The sequence below is a fragment of the Zootoca vivipara genome, chromosome 10, assembly GCF_963506605.1.
Source record: "Zootoca vivipara chromosome 10, rZooViv1.1, whole genome shotgun sequence".
Classification (NCBI taxonomy): domain Eukaryota; kingdom Metazoa; phylum Chordata; class Lepidosauria; order Squamata; family Lacertidae; genus Zootoca; species Zootoca vivipara.
The window spans coordinates 36,635,466-36,651,786 of record NC_083285.1 but is presented as its reverse complement, the minus strand read 5'-3'; the positions used below and the strand labels follow the sequence as shown (position 1 = coordinate 36,651,786).

At 41.9% G+C, this 16,321-nt stretch overlaps 1 protein-coding gene across 1 annotated transcript; it reads left to right on the top strand.

The window, feature by feature from the left end:
- Positions 1–3,371: 3,371 nt before the first annotated feature.
- On the top strand, positions 3,372–15,119 carry UBE2N (ubiquitin conjugating enzyme E2 N). Its single transcript, XM_035126629.2, has 4 exons — positions 3,372–3,492; positions 13,028–13,274; positions 13,440–13,580; positions 14,420–15,119. Exons 1-4 carry the CDS (start codon positions 3,463–3,465, stop codon positions 14,458–14,460), a joined length of 459 nt encoding a protein of 152 aa, XP_034982520.1. The 5' UTR covers positions 3,372–3,462; the 3' UTR covers positions 14,461–15,119.
- The last annotated feature ends 1,202 nt before the right edge of the window (positions 15,120–16,321 follow it).

Here is a 16,321-nt window from a genome sequence, read left to right as displayed (position 1 = left end):
GCACTTGAGTTGGAATGTCTCTGGTATCTTTAAAAAGTATTTGCAGGAAGCAAAGTTGAAGCAAGGATAATTTGGAAAGGGGATTGGCATATAATTTCACTGCTTGTGACTGAAGGGCAAGGAGTTGAGTTACAGGGCTAACTGCAGTTGAAGATCTAAAAGAAATCTGCTTCTAGGAATGAATTTCTCTTCCTCCCTCCCTCTCTGTGACAGCTTCTCACTTACAAGTAGTTAGATTATGATTACGTAAACTTGGAAAAACTTAAAAACAATGGGGAAAGCAATTAGAAACCTTTAGTTCAGAATTCATGGCAAAGCCTTCATAAGCTACAGAGTTTAGGCCAAAATAGTACTAGCAGGGTAGCGAAAGGCAAAATGAGAGGTAACATTATGCTTGTGTGGATTCCAAACAGTAGCATATACAAAGAGAAGTTTCATTTTGACACATGTACAAAAGAGGACAGGATTGCAGTGCCTTTACTAGAACTGTACTGTTATTGTGTAGAAGGGGGGGGGGTTTCTAAAGGTGTTGCATGTCAAGCAAAGTTGATAAAAGGCTGTACTTGCTGATATTTTCTCCTTCACACAACTACTAAAGGAGTAGAAGTCTAGTCAACTTTTGTACTTAATTATCGGTCCTGATCTACTGTGGAACATAGAAAACTGCCTGTCAAGCCATTGGTCCATCTAGCTCAGGGGTAGGCAACCTAAGGCCTGTGGGCCCGATCGCCTTCTCAATCTGGCCCATGGACGGTCCAGGAATCAGTGTGTTTTTACATGAGTAGAATGTGTGCTTTTATTTAAAATGCATCCCTGGGTTATTTGTGGGGCATAGGAATTAATTCATCCCCCCCCCCCAAAAAAAATATAGTCCGGCCCACCACATGGACTGAGGCACAGTGAATAAGGTTGCTGACCCCTGATCTAGCTACTGGTAATCTAGCTCAGTATTGTCTGCACTGATATTCAGTGGCTCTCCATGGTTTCAGCCCTATCTAGGGATTGAACCTGATATCTTGTGTATGCAAAACAGATGCTCTACCATTGAGCTAAAACACTTCCCTAGAGGTACTGAAAAAAGTAGCAAAATTGTGTTATCACTAATTTACTACTATTGTTTTGAATGTCACCTGGCTTAGGTTTTATATAGACTTGATTCAGATATCAAGTTAATGCATAAGGTGAATTGGGCTGTTTTTGGAATACTGTAAGAAATCCAGAATACAAATTTGCACAGGCTGAATTCAGACCATTGTTTAACTTGACAGGAATGAGTTGCAACAAACCTTCAGTTCACATACAGTACTACTTCTCTCTCCTCTTCCTCTGGCACACCACCAAGGAAGAGATAGAAAAGAGAGCAGGATGCTTGCACCTTTCAAAGTTATGCAGAAGCGGGAATTTCAAGAGTTGTGACTTCTTGTCATGCAAGCTAAAGCTACTAAAACCACCTCTTCTGCACAAAAGTGCAGGAATCCTGTCCTCTTTTTCATCTGGGCACCCTAGCTGCATGGAGTTATTTATTTCCTTTAATTTGTATTTGGATATAGCTGAATGAAGGACTTGTAGCGGTCTCTCACACTAACTACAGTATATGCATGTTCTTTCAGCTGCTAATATGTGCCCTGCATCACCCAGTACCCACTCTTTTGTATTGTTGGTTTTGTTTAGATGAGTATGTAAGTTTATGGGTGAAGATGCTAAATTGCTAAGTTGGCCTTCTGGTCTTCTCTCAATCACAGTATTTTCCATATGGTTTTGCCAAGGCTAGATCTTGTGTTAGACAGTGCATCAACGATGCAGACTTTCAATATTTGCTTTCAGTAGCCACTAAGTCCAGCTTACCTTTGTCATTTGGCTTTTACCCTACCTCTGTAAACAAACCAAATGTTTCAAAATTCCACTCTTGCATGTTTCAATGTGACACTTTCAGCTCTTTTGGATAGGAGATGGCAATATCCTACTCTATCCCTGTGGTTCAGAGGGAATTGAAACAGTATGACATGCCTTATTATTTTGTAACTAATACTGAGATCTCCAGAAAGAGCTGATTAATCAAATACTGTACTGTATATAGTTAATCCTTTGAACATTGCACTTTCCCCCTCTCCCCGATACAAATAAGATTGCTACAGAAACTGTAGCTATTTTTTGTTGTTGAGATCTATGAGTAAAAATCTTACCTAAACAAATGTAACCATGTTTTCCTACCTGTTAGCAGAGAGATTCAAAAAATTTGTATCTTCCATTTTTGTGTGTTAACTGATGCACAAGTTTTATTGTGAGGCCTGTTTATACATTGATTGAAGATTGTTATGATTTCTGTATAATTCTGTTGCTTTACATAGGTGGTAGTCAGCTGATGTTGTGAGGATATATAAAATACTGTAACCCTCTTACATATTTTGAAAATGTATGCCACAGGATTCTCCTTATGACCTAATTAAAAAGCCATGACAGTAGAAAATCTGAAAACAAAAAAGCCCACAGTCTGCCAATAAAAGTCAAATAGCCTGAACCCATTAATAGTTTTTTCAAGATGTGTAATAAGTCCCTCTGAGTTCAATTTGTTCTCAATTTAGCATGTGTAGGACTGTAGCTTGTAGTGTGTTCTGGGTGGAAGGTGGAAGCATGTAATTGCATATAACAGTCATAAGTCATCAGGTCATGGGGGAAGATCTTGTGTTACTCATTTTGGAGGATGCAGCAGTCTGCATCAAATGAATAATGGCCCGATCAGAACATAGACATGCAGATGAGATCATAAGTCTATGGACCTTACTAATCATTGTCCTTGCCTACTTACATTTTAGTTGCCTTTACTTGGTGATCTGCCTGAGAGCTTTACGTGGTGATCTGAGTTCTGGAATCTGGCTATTTCTTTCTCTTTATAAAACATTCCTAGCTGCTGCTAGAAGCAGCTAGAGCGTGTGACGTTTGCTCCATATTGCCAAATTTAGCATCCTGCAAACCTTAGTTTTCACTTTAAGAAGGCAAAGTTCTAGTTCTTAAGGCCAGGAAGAGATTTGAAAGTCTGAGGCCATCTGCGATATAGTCATCGTCTTGCTCAGCTCAACGCATTTTCCATGAGTAACAGAAGCAGGATAAAAAAAACATAAAATAAGTAAAGACAGGCAAAAATTTCTATCACGGAACTCAGGTTCTTGGCGCGGCAATGTTTAAATCAACATTCTTCTATGGCTAATAACGCTTCGTGTGTCTCTGACGAAGGGCGCTCTGCAGTCCACGGAAGCTCCTGACACGAGGCACCTGTGTAAATTCGGAAAGTGCGGCCAGGACAAACCTGTCCGCGCCTCCTCGCGCCGGGACTACACTTCCCAGCATGCCTCGGGAGGCGCTGCCGGCGACGTCACGGGAAGTGAAGCGCAGAGCTCCTTCCGGTAGTGCGTAAGCCCCGAGCGGAGCCGAGACCCAGCGGAGCCTGAATCCCAATAAGACAAGATGGCCGGGCTGCCCCGCAGGATCATCAAGGTACCCGCTTCCCTTCCTCCTCCGGCCTGTCCCCACCCCCTTGCCCCGCTCTGCCCTCAAGCTGCGCGCAGGCCTCGCCGGGCCTCACGCCTAGGCCAGTGGCCTCCGGAGCCCCGAGGAAAGCGCTGAGGGCAGCGCGGCGCTTCCGGTGAGCGGGGCAGGCAGGCAGGCGGCGACTTCGCCCTCCTTCCTTTCCCCGCCGCTGCAGGGCGCGGGGGGCGAGGCCGGCCTGGTGGCGACAACAGCAGCAGCCATCGCCATTCGCGGGAGGGAGCAGCCGGTGCGAGCATCTGCGCCTTGCGAGCATCTGCCTGCCGGGAATGAATGGGAGCCGCTAGCAGGGCGGATGGAAGGCGCCCCCCCCCCGCGCCACCTTCCGGGCCTGGGTTCTGAGCCGCGCGAGTCACGGCGCTGGTCCCCGCCCTCTCCGCCGCAGCCGGCGCCCCTGCCTTTGCTGAGCCGCGGCAGGGCGAAGGGAGGCGGCCGGGGCGGTCTCGCTCGCTCGCACGAACTAGGCGGTTGTCGGGCGAGACCTGGCGGTGGCCCAGGCAAGCTGGTAGGAAGCGGCGCACGACACTCGCATGGCAGCCGACGGGAAGGCGCAGCTTTGCCTAAGCCTCGCGTCAGCTCTCAGGCAACAGCAGATTCCACTGCTGGCTCACCTTCTCACGAGGTTTGGCCAGGACGGTGGTGGTTCCCAAGAGCGCCGGCCGAAGTGAATGGGCTTAGTCAAGTCTCTCTCCCCTCCCCAAATGCGAGCTAGGTTTTGTTGGAGTGCCAATTTTTTTAAAAATCTATTTTTTAAAGGGAGAGGGCTGCATCCGTTGAATCAGAGTAAGCCCATTGGCGCCAACGTGGTATATAGTAGCTAGAATGTTGGACCTGGGAGACGGGGGTTCTAGTCCCCAACTCACTGGTGGCCATACGCTAGTCGCTGTCTCTCTGCCTAGCTTACCTCTCAAGGTAGTTGTCAGGATGAAATTGTGAGAGGGCTGAACTGTGCACATTACCTGGATTTGAGCACTCGGAAGAAAGGTGGGGTATAAATGTAATAAATAAAATGAACGGACCTAGGTTAGTTTGGTCCATTCATTTCTACAGGTATGAAAAACACTGGATTTGGCCCAGAATGTTTTGATTTCATGCTGCCAGATAAAACACATATGCACATATTCCTCTTGAGTTTTTGGGTGCTATCATGTTTGGCATATTATGGAGCACAAAAAATGGTCATGAAATTGTATTGATTTTTCATTTCACATGTACTTTAAAAGTTAAAAACAGGAAGAATCTGATTTAATATAAAGAGCTTCCAGAACTCACGCCCTTCGTGTGTTGCTACTATCAATGCTACACTTTCAGCAGTGCGCCCTTGATATGTAATTCTGAGTTTTCAGATTATGGTTTACATGATCTTAACAGTGCTCTGAAAAGGTCAGTTTTCTACAAGGCTGTGCTTTCAATCAGTTGCTTTGGATTCCAATAAGTGTTGCTGTGGAAAAGATTTGTATGATTGAGACATTGTGCTCGGTTCTTAGTTGTGCAAATAATTGCTGGTAAATTTATATTGTTGAAAGCTCCAGCCAACTTGCAACCCTAAATTGTACTTAAGCAGGGGGTTGGATCCCACTGAGGTCTGTGGAACATGGATTAAACATGTTTAGGATTAAGTAGCTGAATGAGCAACAGTGAGAGAGGGCTTTTGTCGACATGTTCTGCTTGTGAGCTTTGCAGAGGCATCTGGTTGGCCACTGTCAGAAACAGGATGCTGAACTAGATGGACTGTATGTCTGATCCAGCAGGCCTCTTAAGGTATTAATGGGAAACTTGGCATCGATTTACCTCAGTTTTATTGAAGGAAAAACATGTAATGCTCTACAGTCAGTATGCTGAGAGAAATGTTCACTATAGTATGAGTAAATTCATTGTGTATTTACCTTATTTTTATTCCACATACCCATAAGTCACACTGAGTTCAGTGGGATACACTCTCACGTGTGAAAAGGGATGCAGCTCAGATTCAGTTCTACTCCTTGTTACATGGAGAAACAAAGAGCTACACAAGTTACTGAAACTGCGCAACTAACCATGAAAGACCTTAGCTTTTCCACTTGATAGGAGATCTCACCAGGCATTGATTTCAAGCCTATCAAAAATTGAAACAGAAAGCTGATATTTCCTAGAAAGTGATTTCTAACCTAAAACCAAACTTATATCAAACCTGAACTCTTAATTTCTAAATGGATTGTATACTTGTGTTGCTCATGTATGTAATCACAAAATAAATGCAAAACTTAAGTGAGTCTTGTTACAAAAACAAGGCTGGAAAATTTACAGGAATCTGAAATGTTAGTAAGAGACAAATAGTTTCCCAGCTATCCCCAAACAATTTTGAAAGTGGCAAATAGGCAGAGCAGTTCAATCCCCACGCTCAGGATCTTGCATCACTCTTAGCACTCAAACTCCCCCTTCTATCAGCTGAATGTAAAGAGAGCTCCCCATGGGAAGCCCCCAAAAGGGGATCTATGGAGCCCTTGATTAACCATCTCAAGTAGTCAATTGTAGTTGCAATTCAAAATACCCATCCAACATGGAGCAATGATGCAATATATACACTAATTTTTCTAGTCAAAATAGTTTTTTAAAATGCACTCTCTCAAAAGGACTTGAGGCACAATCCCAACTCTCACAGGCTTTGCTGAGCAGCAGGGCCACACAGCACTGCTGTTCATTGTAGCCACCACGGAAGATTGAGTGGGGGGGGGGCAGAACCAACAGGCCTGATGTTGTCAGTGAGACCCACTCAGGATCCAATGGATCCTGGACGAACTCTGCCCCTTCACCCAAACACCTCATTTTAGTAGCAAGTGCCTTTCATTCTGTGTATTGCAGAGAATGTAGGAGAGAGGAATTGGGTATTTTATCATCATCATCAAAATCATTACAAAAGGCAGAAACTACATTGTAAACTAAACAAACTTAGGTTTGTTTCTTTTCTCTCTCTCTTTCCCTCCTTTTGCTCTGAGGCACAGACGCATGAGGGCAGCAACAAGCAATGGCTGGCTAGTAAGCCAAGCCAAAGTTTGTGGACCCTGCTTAATTGGGGTATGTGTGAAGTTGAGATCTTGTAAGGTGCACTATCAGTTTGAAATGTAGGACACAGTAGAAAAATATAGAATTGTACACAGGTTTCAAAATTTGCAGGGTGCCAGGCGCATATTGCGCTGAAAGGTTCTCCATTTGCGAGCACCTCAAAAAGTCTGAGCGCAATTTTTAATGCCTGGCTGATACTCAAGGATTACTGAAATATATGTGCTTTGAAGCTTCAAAGTACGTATATGTTAAGAATAGACAATATGGTAAGGAATTTAACAATAAAGAGTAGAATGTTTTAAAAACCGAAGTATGGTACCAATATTTTTATTGTAAACACCTAATTAAACATGACAAAGTGGCTTAGTCATGCTGGCCACATGACCCGAAAAAACTGTCTGTGGAAGCGTACAACCGCCGGCTCCCTTGAGATGAGCGCCGCAACCCCAGAGTCGTTCGCGACTGGACTTAACTGTCAGGGGTCCCTTTACCTTTAATTAAACATGTATTAACAATTTATGCTAAAAACGTGATATTAACAATGTGTCACTTATGTGAATTGTGCATTAGTTCATGCTTATGAAGATAATAAATAAAAAGTGTTGCCAACACCTTTCCCCATGGCAACTAGACATTCTGTTTTGGCCCACAACTCAGGTCCCAGAAGCCATTTGGCTCCTAGCTTTTCTATCCCAGTTTCTAACACCAGGCCACACCAGGCAGAAGCTTTTGTTATCCTTGTCAGTACTAAACTGTAGCATATTAATCTATTTGAGAATAGTTTTTCTTTTCGCCTTCTGTATACTAGTTTGTATATAGTTCAAAACCACTAAACTAGCATTTCAGTGACAAGTCTTATGTAGCTAGTCAGTTTAGTGGCGGGTGCCTTCATAGTGACAACACACAGATGTTTCTAGTAAAGTTCTGCTGCTCTCTTTGTTTGATCCCAGATCTTCTGGGATTGAATGGCCTTGTGACCGTGGCTGCATCACTCCACTGTGTACTAAGCAGGTTTGGGCTTCTTTGCATGAGTACAGTGAGTTTGCATTGCAGCAATTGCCAGCACTGGCACAGATCACTGACCTGGAACTTGTAGGGTTTCAGTATCAGTAGTATTTTTAACACATTTGATTTCAGTGATAATGGATCCAAGCTGGACTGCTGCTCTATAATTTATTTGAAGGCATTAAAACCATACATAGAAACACCTTGCTGTTCTTCCAATACCTCTCCTGAGTTCTTCAAGTAGCTTTTTTATAACAGTATATAAAATTTGGATATGATGTACTTCAGTTGCAATAATAATATCCTACCTATCACAACATTTCTGGGGCTTTTGCAGAGTATATCTAGAAATATGACTGCAGACATGCTGCCTCCCTGGTCTTTTTAGCCTAAATGTTATTGTGCCTATTTACTCCAGTGTGTCCTGCAGCAGGATTGCAATTTTAAGTGTGAAGACTGTGTCAGAACTCAAGAACAGACCCATGCAAATAGGAAAGCAGATCTACAGTCATCCTGCCCAGCAAGCAAGAAAGTTGAATAGCTCCTAAACTGGCATTAGTTTACCCAACATTGTTCTCTCACTACTTGCTGCAATTTAAACCTATTTATGCAGCATGAAAGTAGCAAAAGTTTCTTTTCTTTTGAAGTGCCAATTTGGAAGGATAGTTTGGTTTGTTTGTTTACCTCTAAAAATGTTGAGACATATTCTGTAAATCAGATATGCCAAAATAAATATGACTAGGTCTCAGATACAAGTATCAGTGTTGTGGGAGGGAAAGACTGTCTCCAGTAGTTTTTCTCATATGAATTGGGAGGAAACAATTTAGGTGTGGGGCTTGTGACTCAGATTGAAGTGGCTAGGAGAAGTAAAATAGGTTAATGACTGAGCAAGTGAACAGATGATCAGGAAATAAGATCTGCAACTGTCTTTACTCATATATGACAGGTGTCTGGTAATCTCAATCTCTTTAAATGATTTTTGATTACTGGCTGAGATCTTTAAAAGTTACAAAGAGGTGTTGAAAGAAGGCATCAGATGTCATAAAGGCAGTGAGCAAAGCTGAGAGAATGCTCCGGCAGGAAATTGAAAAGTGTCTTCATTCTTGTTCTTCCTACACCTACACCTCTAACTTTGGTTGTTGCCATCAACAAACTGCTTGGTGCTGTGGAACACCAAGTTGTACAGTCTGCACCTAGAGGGCTTGCAGTCTGAATCTGTTAGGACAGGACATGAGGACAAACCAGTGAGAGAAGGAAGGGGATGATGAAAGTGTAGAGCTTAAAGTGAGCCAGGAAAGGCTTTTATGGAAAAAGTCATTGAAATCACTGATTGGAAGGGAGAGAGAGTAAAGGCTCTCACTAATGAAGACAGTAAAAGAAGGGACATGGATAGTGTGAGAGTTTAGGTAGGAGGTACGTGAAGAAAAGCATTTTCTCCATGGTTTTTTCTTGGGATTGGAATATATTGTTTAAACTAAACCTGACTGCTTTAAGAATTTTACTGGTTTGAGAGTTTGGTATACAGTATTTATGACAGTTAATTGAATATTTATTTTTAACCAAATAAATGCATTATTCAGGCAATAACTGGGAAAATACAAGAACTATGACACTAGTTCCATGAGTCAAAGGGAACTATAGACTTATTTCCGTCAATATCAATCTCCTTGCCGCAAGGAAAACTGCTTATGAAACCAAGGGGACTTTCCAAAACAGTTCATGACCTGTGTGAGAGTCACTGTTCAGATATAAGACACAAATGTACTGGGCCTGGCACAAGTTCTATGAGGAAAAGCAGCTCTCTTGAGTCTGAGACTCAGTATCAGATATGGAGCTGCAAGTTATTGCAACTCACAGAATTTAAGTATATCGTAGCTTTTGTTGTTAACACTGTAACAAAACAAAAATAAGTTTCTACTTCCTAGTCTCAGGGTGCAAACTAATGCACACTTACTGTATCTGAGCATAAGTTCCATTGAAGTCTATAGGACTTATCTCTGAGTAGACAAGAAGTGTTTGAAACTGTTTGAGGACTCTTTGAGACAAGCCTGGGAAGCAAATATCCTGTTGATGTAACTTTAGGATCTGGATATTCTAAAAACAATGAACTCTTCTGCTATACTGAATCTGCAATCTTAAACTCATTAGGGAATGAGCCCCATAGAACATAGTGAGACTTATTTTGAGTAAACATATTTAGATTGTTCTGCTGTTCAGACATGCAGCCTGATCCTTTATAGAAGTAATTGTCAATGCCTGACATCTAACAGTGTCCACCCATCAGTGAATGAGCTTCCCTTCCCCTTCTCTCCCTTTCAGCTAAAGTTTATTTCTCTAGACAAAACCATTGTCTGAAAAATAATTCATAGCTTGAAATACTGAAGTTTTATTTTAAACTTCAAGGACATCAGAAAAAGGTTTATATGAATTGAAACATGTTTTCCACAGTTAATGTGCCTTGCTTTTGTGTGGGTAGTTTTCAAACATTCATGTCCCTTGATTCAGAAGATGGAGGAAGCAAGGGAATTCAGACCACGTTGTCTAAACATTGCAGGAGTGATGTGCTTGGCAGATTTCCAGATCACAGTTCTGCACCAAATAGCTGAAGATATTCTGTATTTTTGATACCAATCCAAGGTTACTTGTTCAGTAATGCAGCCAAACACAATCATAATTATCAACACTAACATTACTATATTTGCATCTTGTAGTGAACTGATTTGTAGTGGCATGAAATTGCTGCAGAACAAGGTTATCTGGAGTTTTGGAGTATGTTGTCAGCAATGTGCTGATGACACACATATCTACTCCTCCTTACTGCAGGTATAGCAGTTGATGTGCTGGACTGTTGTCTTGTCTCAGTAATGGACTGGATGACAGCCAACAAACTGAAGCTCAATCCAGACAAGACGGAGGCACTGTTAGTGGGTTCTTCCCTAGACCAGATGGATGGTATGTTGCCTGATCTTGATGGGGTTGGTTACACTCCCTCTGAAGGAGTGGGTACGTAGCTTGGGGGTACTCCTGGATCCTTTGCTTGAGGTTCAGGTGGCCTCAGGAGCTGTGCTCCTATATGGACAGGGATAGCCTAAATTCTGTTGATTAGTTTCCGGGCCCAGTTCAAAGTGTTGGTTTTGATCTATAAAGCATTAAACAGCCCAGGACCAGCTCTCCCCATATGAACGGATCCAAACCCTGCAATCATCATGTGAGGCTATTTTTTCTGTGCCTCTTCCACAAGACGATGGCAACAGGAGAACAGGTCTTTTCTTCGGTGGCTCCCTGTTTGTGGAAATCCCTCCCCAGGGGTGCTTGTCTGCATTGCAGGGGATTGGACTAGATTACCCTTGGGGTAATGTTAGAAACTGGGATAGAAAAGCTAGGAGCCTAATGGCTTCTGAGACCTGGGCTGTGGGTGCCAAAACAGAATGTCTAGTTGCCACTTGGGAGTGACAACACTTTTTATTATTTTGATAAGCAGGAACTAATACGCAATTAGTGACACATTTTTAGCAGAAATTGTTAATACATGTTTAATTTGGTGTTTACAATAAAAATATTGGTCCATACTTCAGTTTTCAAAGCACTCTACTCATTAACATATTGTCTATCCTTAACATATACTTCGAGGCTTCAAAACACATAAAGTTCAGTAATCCTTGTGTGTCAGTCACAAAAAATGGCACTCATTGAGGTGTTCGAAAATGGAGAACCTTTAGGTGTAAAATGCACCTGGCACCCTGCTAATTTTGAACCCTGCCTTGGGGTCCTTTCCAACTCCACAGTTTTATGATTTGTATATCTTTCGGTGCCAGGCAAAACATTTGGAAGCGGGGTTATTGGTTGTGTTTTTGTTTTAATATGTATTTTGTGTTTTCATTTTGTATTTTTATGTTGTGAACTGCCGTGTGATCTTTCCTGGTTATTAATTTTTCCTGCTGATGGAGATATCACAACACGATAGAATGATACTGCACTTCAACCTTATCTAAATATAGCAATATGAAACTAAATTTACTAAGTGATAGCTGGACCTGTTTGCTTACAGGCGGTTGGATGGATGGTGGCTAACAGATTGAAGTTGAATCCTGACAAGACAGAAGTACTGTTCGTGGGGGACAGGAGGCGGGCAGGTGTGGAGGATTCCCTGGTTCTGAATGGGGTAACTGTGCCCCTGAAGGACCAGGTGCGCAGCCTGGGAGTCATTTTGGACTCACAGCTGTCCATGGAGGCGCAGGTCAATTCTGTGTCCAGGACAGCTGTCTATCAGCTCCATCTGGTACACAGGCTGAGACCCTACCTGCCTGCAGACTGTCTAGCCAGAGTGGTGCATGCTCTAGTTATCTCCCGCTTGGACTACTGCAATGCGCTCTACGCGGGGCTACCTTTGAAGGTGACTCGGAAACTACAACTAATCCAGAATGCGGCAGCTAGACAGGTGACTGGGAGTGGCCGCCGAGACCAGATAACACCGGTCTTGAAAGATCTACATTGGCTCCCAGTACGTTTCCGAGCACAATTCAAAGTGTTGGTGCTGACCTTTAAAGCCCTAAATGGCCTCGGTCCAGTATACCCGAAGGAGCGTCTCCACCTCCATCATTCTGTCCGGACACTGAGGTCCAGCACCGAGGACCTTCTGGCGGTTCCCTCGTTGCGAGAAGCCAAGTTGCAGGGAACTAGGCAGAGGGCCTTCTCAGTGGTGGCGCCTGTGGAATGCCCTCCCAACAGATGTCAAAGAGGAAAACAACTACCAGACTTTTAGAAGACATCTGAAGGCAGCCCTGTTCAGGGAGGCTTTTAATGTTTAATAGATTGCTGTGTTTTATTTTTCTGTTGGGAGCCACCCAGAGTGACTGGGGAAACCCAGCCAGATGGGCGGGGTATAAATAAATAATAATAATAATAATAATAATAATAATAATAATTACATAATGGAATATAGGAAGGGGAAATGTGTTGTAGCCAGTGTGGTGTAGTGGTTAAGAGCACTAGACCCGTACTCTGGTGAACCGGGTTCGTGTCTCCGCTCCTCCACATGCAGCTGCTCAGTGACCTTGGGCTAGTCACACTTCTCTGAAGTCTCTCAGCACCACTCAGCTTACAGAGTGTTTGTTGTGGGGAAGGAAGGGAAAGGAGAATGTTAGCCGCTTTGAGACTCTTTCGGGTAGTGATAAAGTGGGATATCAAATCCAAACTCTTCCTCTTCTCCTTTGCAGTTCTTGGTGCTGGGTTAATACAGTGTGCCTGCTTCTTCAGACTTCTTGGTTTATTGATGTCTGAAAAGTTAGATTCACCAGATGGGAAGTTAATATTCTGAGGGTTTGGTAAAATGTACTGGGAGGCCAACAACTTGTATACTTCCTTTGTCCATGGATAGCTGCCCTCTTAGAGGAATAGTATGTGTGTGTGTTCCACTTTGGTTTTCTCTCTTTTTCAGGAAACCCAGCGCTTGCTGGCAGAACCTGTTCCTGGAATAAAAGCAGAGCCAGATGAAAGCAACGCACGTTATTTTCATGTGGTCATTGCAGGCCCACAGGATTCTCCCTTTGAGGGTGGGACATTTAAACTTGAACTATTCCTTCCAGAAGAATATCCAATGGCAGCTCCGAAAGTACGTTTCATGACCAAAATATATCATCCTAACGTAGACAAATTGGGAAGAATATGTTTAGATATTTTGAAAGGTAAGTATTTTGGAGCCATGATAAGCATGACATGTCTTTCTCTTCCATGCATTTTTCAGATTATTAAAATAGTTGAAAGATTATTTCATATTTCATTTATCTTTTAAGGGGTGTGTGTTTTGTATTTGAAATGTTGCTTTAGTACACTCTAACTTGCTTCCTCAGACAAATGGTCTCCAGCTCTGCAGATCCGTACAGTTCTGCTATCAATCCAGGCTTTGTTAAGTGCTCCCAACCCAGATGATCCACTAGCAAATGATGTAGCTGAGCAGTGGAAGACCAATGAAGCCCAAGCCATAGAAACAGGTAGTGTGCCCTTACTCTAGACGAAAGAAAATTCAGTTATGTATAAAATTCTTGTCCTGCTTTTGGTCCCAAATGCAGAAGCCTAAAGTGTCTTACAAAAATAAATCTTTGTAAGAATCACTCCAAGTCATACATACAATAACTCAAATACTGTAAATATAAAATACGTCCAGCCTTTTATGTCTTAGAGATGCATTGTTAATGATGTGCATGCAATTTGTGCACATACCGGTAGTTTTTGTTCTGTAAAGAAATTGCCATGGGGAGACTTTGCAAAGGGAGAAGGCACAGGGGAGGTATAACAGTTTCTCTTCCTGTACAGTGCCAAGGAAAATTCCCTCTCCAAAGCTGCTATTTGCATTTCAAAGGTCACATCTTGGCCAATGTAACTTGTGCAGTCTTGGAGGCCTACTTTCTAGTCTACGAGTGTGAGTGTCACCATGGGCTTATGGCCAAGTCTGACCTCTAGTTGACTTTTCCGGTTTTCTTGTATGAGTGTGTACACTCATGTGTGGAAACTATCAAGTGAGAAACCTATTGGTTGATAAGTTGTCTCTTGTAAGCGGGTACTGCCTTTGCATCTGATGTGCATAAGAGTCACACAGTCAATGTACCATATGTTGGTTGTGTTGTGAATTTGTAAATGCCTCTATAGATCTATGAAGATGAGGGTGCAAAACTATGGAACATCTGGCACTTGATTCATTTTATTATACAGTATGTAGTCCTCAGGAATAGCCAAGATGCTAATGAGTTTTGGGCAAGAAAGGTGGGAGGGAGTAGAGAATTCTGAAGTTAGATCCTTTGTTGTCTAATACATATTTCTTTTCTCTTTTCAGCCAGAGCATGGACTAGGCTATATGCCATGAATAATATTTAAAATGTGCTCTGAATCAGTGTGCATCACTTTTTCCTGTTCTGCCAAGACCTCTTCCTTTTTTTGTTTTTTTTTGTTTTTTGTTTGCATTTAATGGACACAGTCTTAGAAAACATTACAGAATAAAACCCAGACATCAGTTCTTTGGTGATTTAAATGCATACTAGCAAATCTGTGTCTTGTCCTAATTCACTCCTGTTCCGCATGAGCAGAGGCTAGAAGTATCATCGGGATTGTTTGTGAAATTGTTTAAAAGCAGTAGCACATCTCTGCTTTTAATACGTTTTCCCCATCATGAGTTAAGTGTAAGCACTGTGAATGAAAGTAGTCAGGGTTAGCTGCAGGGATTTTTGTTCTAATTGTGTGGGCTCTTCCTCCCTTTTTTATGGTGATGCTAATTGTATCGGTTAAAGCAGCTAACCAGTTATACTATAGAATATGCCCTCTAGCCAAGTCTAACTTAGACGCTGTAGATGGACAAGCTTGGCTGTTTGAACAAAAATGGGAACATTAAACATCCATCACTAATAATATTGTGATTCTGCTGTCAAGTGTAAAAACCCTCCCTTCAAGATAAAAAAAAAGCTTGTGACCATTTTGTATGGCTTGTCTGAAAAATCTTCTGTAAATCTTATGTTTTAGTAAAATATTTTGTTATTCTACTTTGCCTTTGTACAGTTTGTTTTGCTGTGTTCTTTTGTTCACTTTTCAATTGTGACAATCATTTATTTTTTTAAATGAAGCCAGATTAGAACACTTTGATTTTCATCAACCTAACAGATGTAGTGAAATATTGGATTCCCCCCAGACCTGTATTCATAGGCCATGCCACATTAGTGTTCATATTTCTTTTGTTTTTAAAAAGTCTCTGATAAATGTAATTGTTATCAGAGTCTGTTAGATGCATCATTAATATGTTTGTACTTGCAAAGTTAAGTACCACTGAAGCAGGAAGCTAGCAAAACAAACAGTAATTTTGGGTGTATTTGTACCTTGTCTGTCTTGTGCTACGTATTATCCAGTATCAGAATACATTTTTAAATAACATGGATCTTAAAAAAAAAATTAAATCCTCTGCATAAAATGAGATGTTAACTGCAGGTCAATTGGTTGCTAAGGTATTTACAATTAGGCTTCTTAGCTCTGGCTGTACCTGCAGTCTTTAAGCTACTACTTTCTTGACCCATTTCTTTATTTGAAGACGGAAACTTCTTATTTCTTAAGCTATCACGCAAAAATGTAAATAATGCATGGGAGCACATTTTGCTCCCAACTTCTAACTTCTGTATTTCTTAAAAATTTCTTTTCTTAGCCTACTTCTTTGCCTTGATCACCTTTCTGATATCTCTGCTTTCCATGTGGCCAGTGTAATGCCAGCTTGGCATGGGGTAATGTCTGTCTTGCAGTTTGGGGGGTGGGGGTGGGGAACAGTATTGAGGTCCATAATTTTCTGCCCATCATACCTATTCTAGCATCTTCTGGGGTTTCTATAGAATGTGGTGTATGTATTGTGCTCTTATGTAAGATAAAGAATATCTATTAAAATCACATTTTCAACAGACAAAAATGCTTTCAGTGATGGTATTGTCAGAGTTGACTGCAGTGCATTATAGCATGATAAAAGGCCTGATAATCTGCTTCAACAAGAAAGAGAGACCATCTCAAAAATTGTTTCTAGTTGAAATTCTTTTTTAGATTGTTTCTGGGCTTCTAGCTAGTCCTTGACACCTACCAATGAATAGCACCACTGTCTGCTGTAGTAGAGAACTGATTGGGTTATTCTTCTCTAACACTTGACAAGCGTTTGAGTTCTCATATGTCAATGACTAGAATGAACATAACCACATGCATAGTAGCATAATCT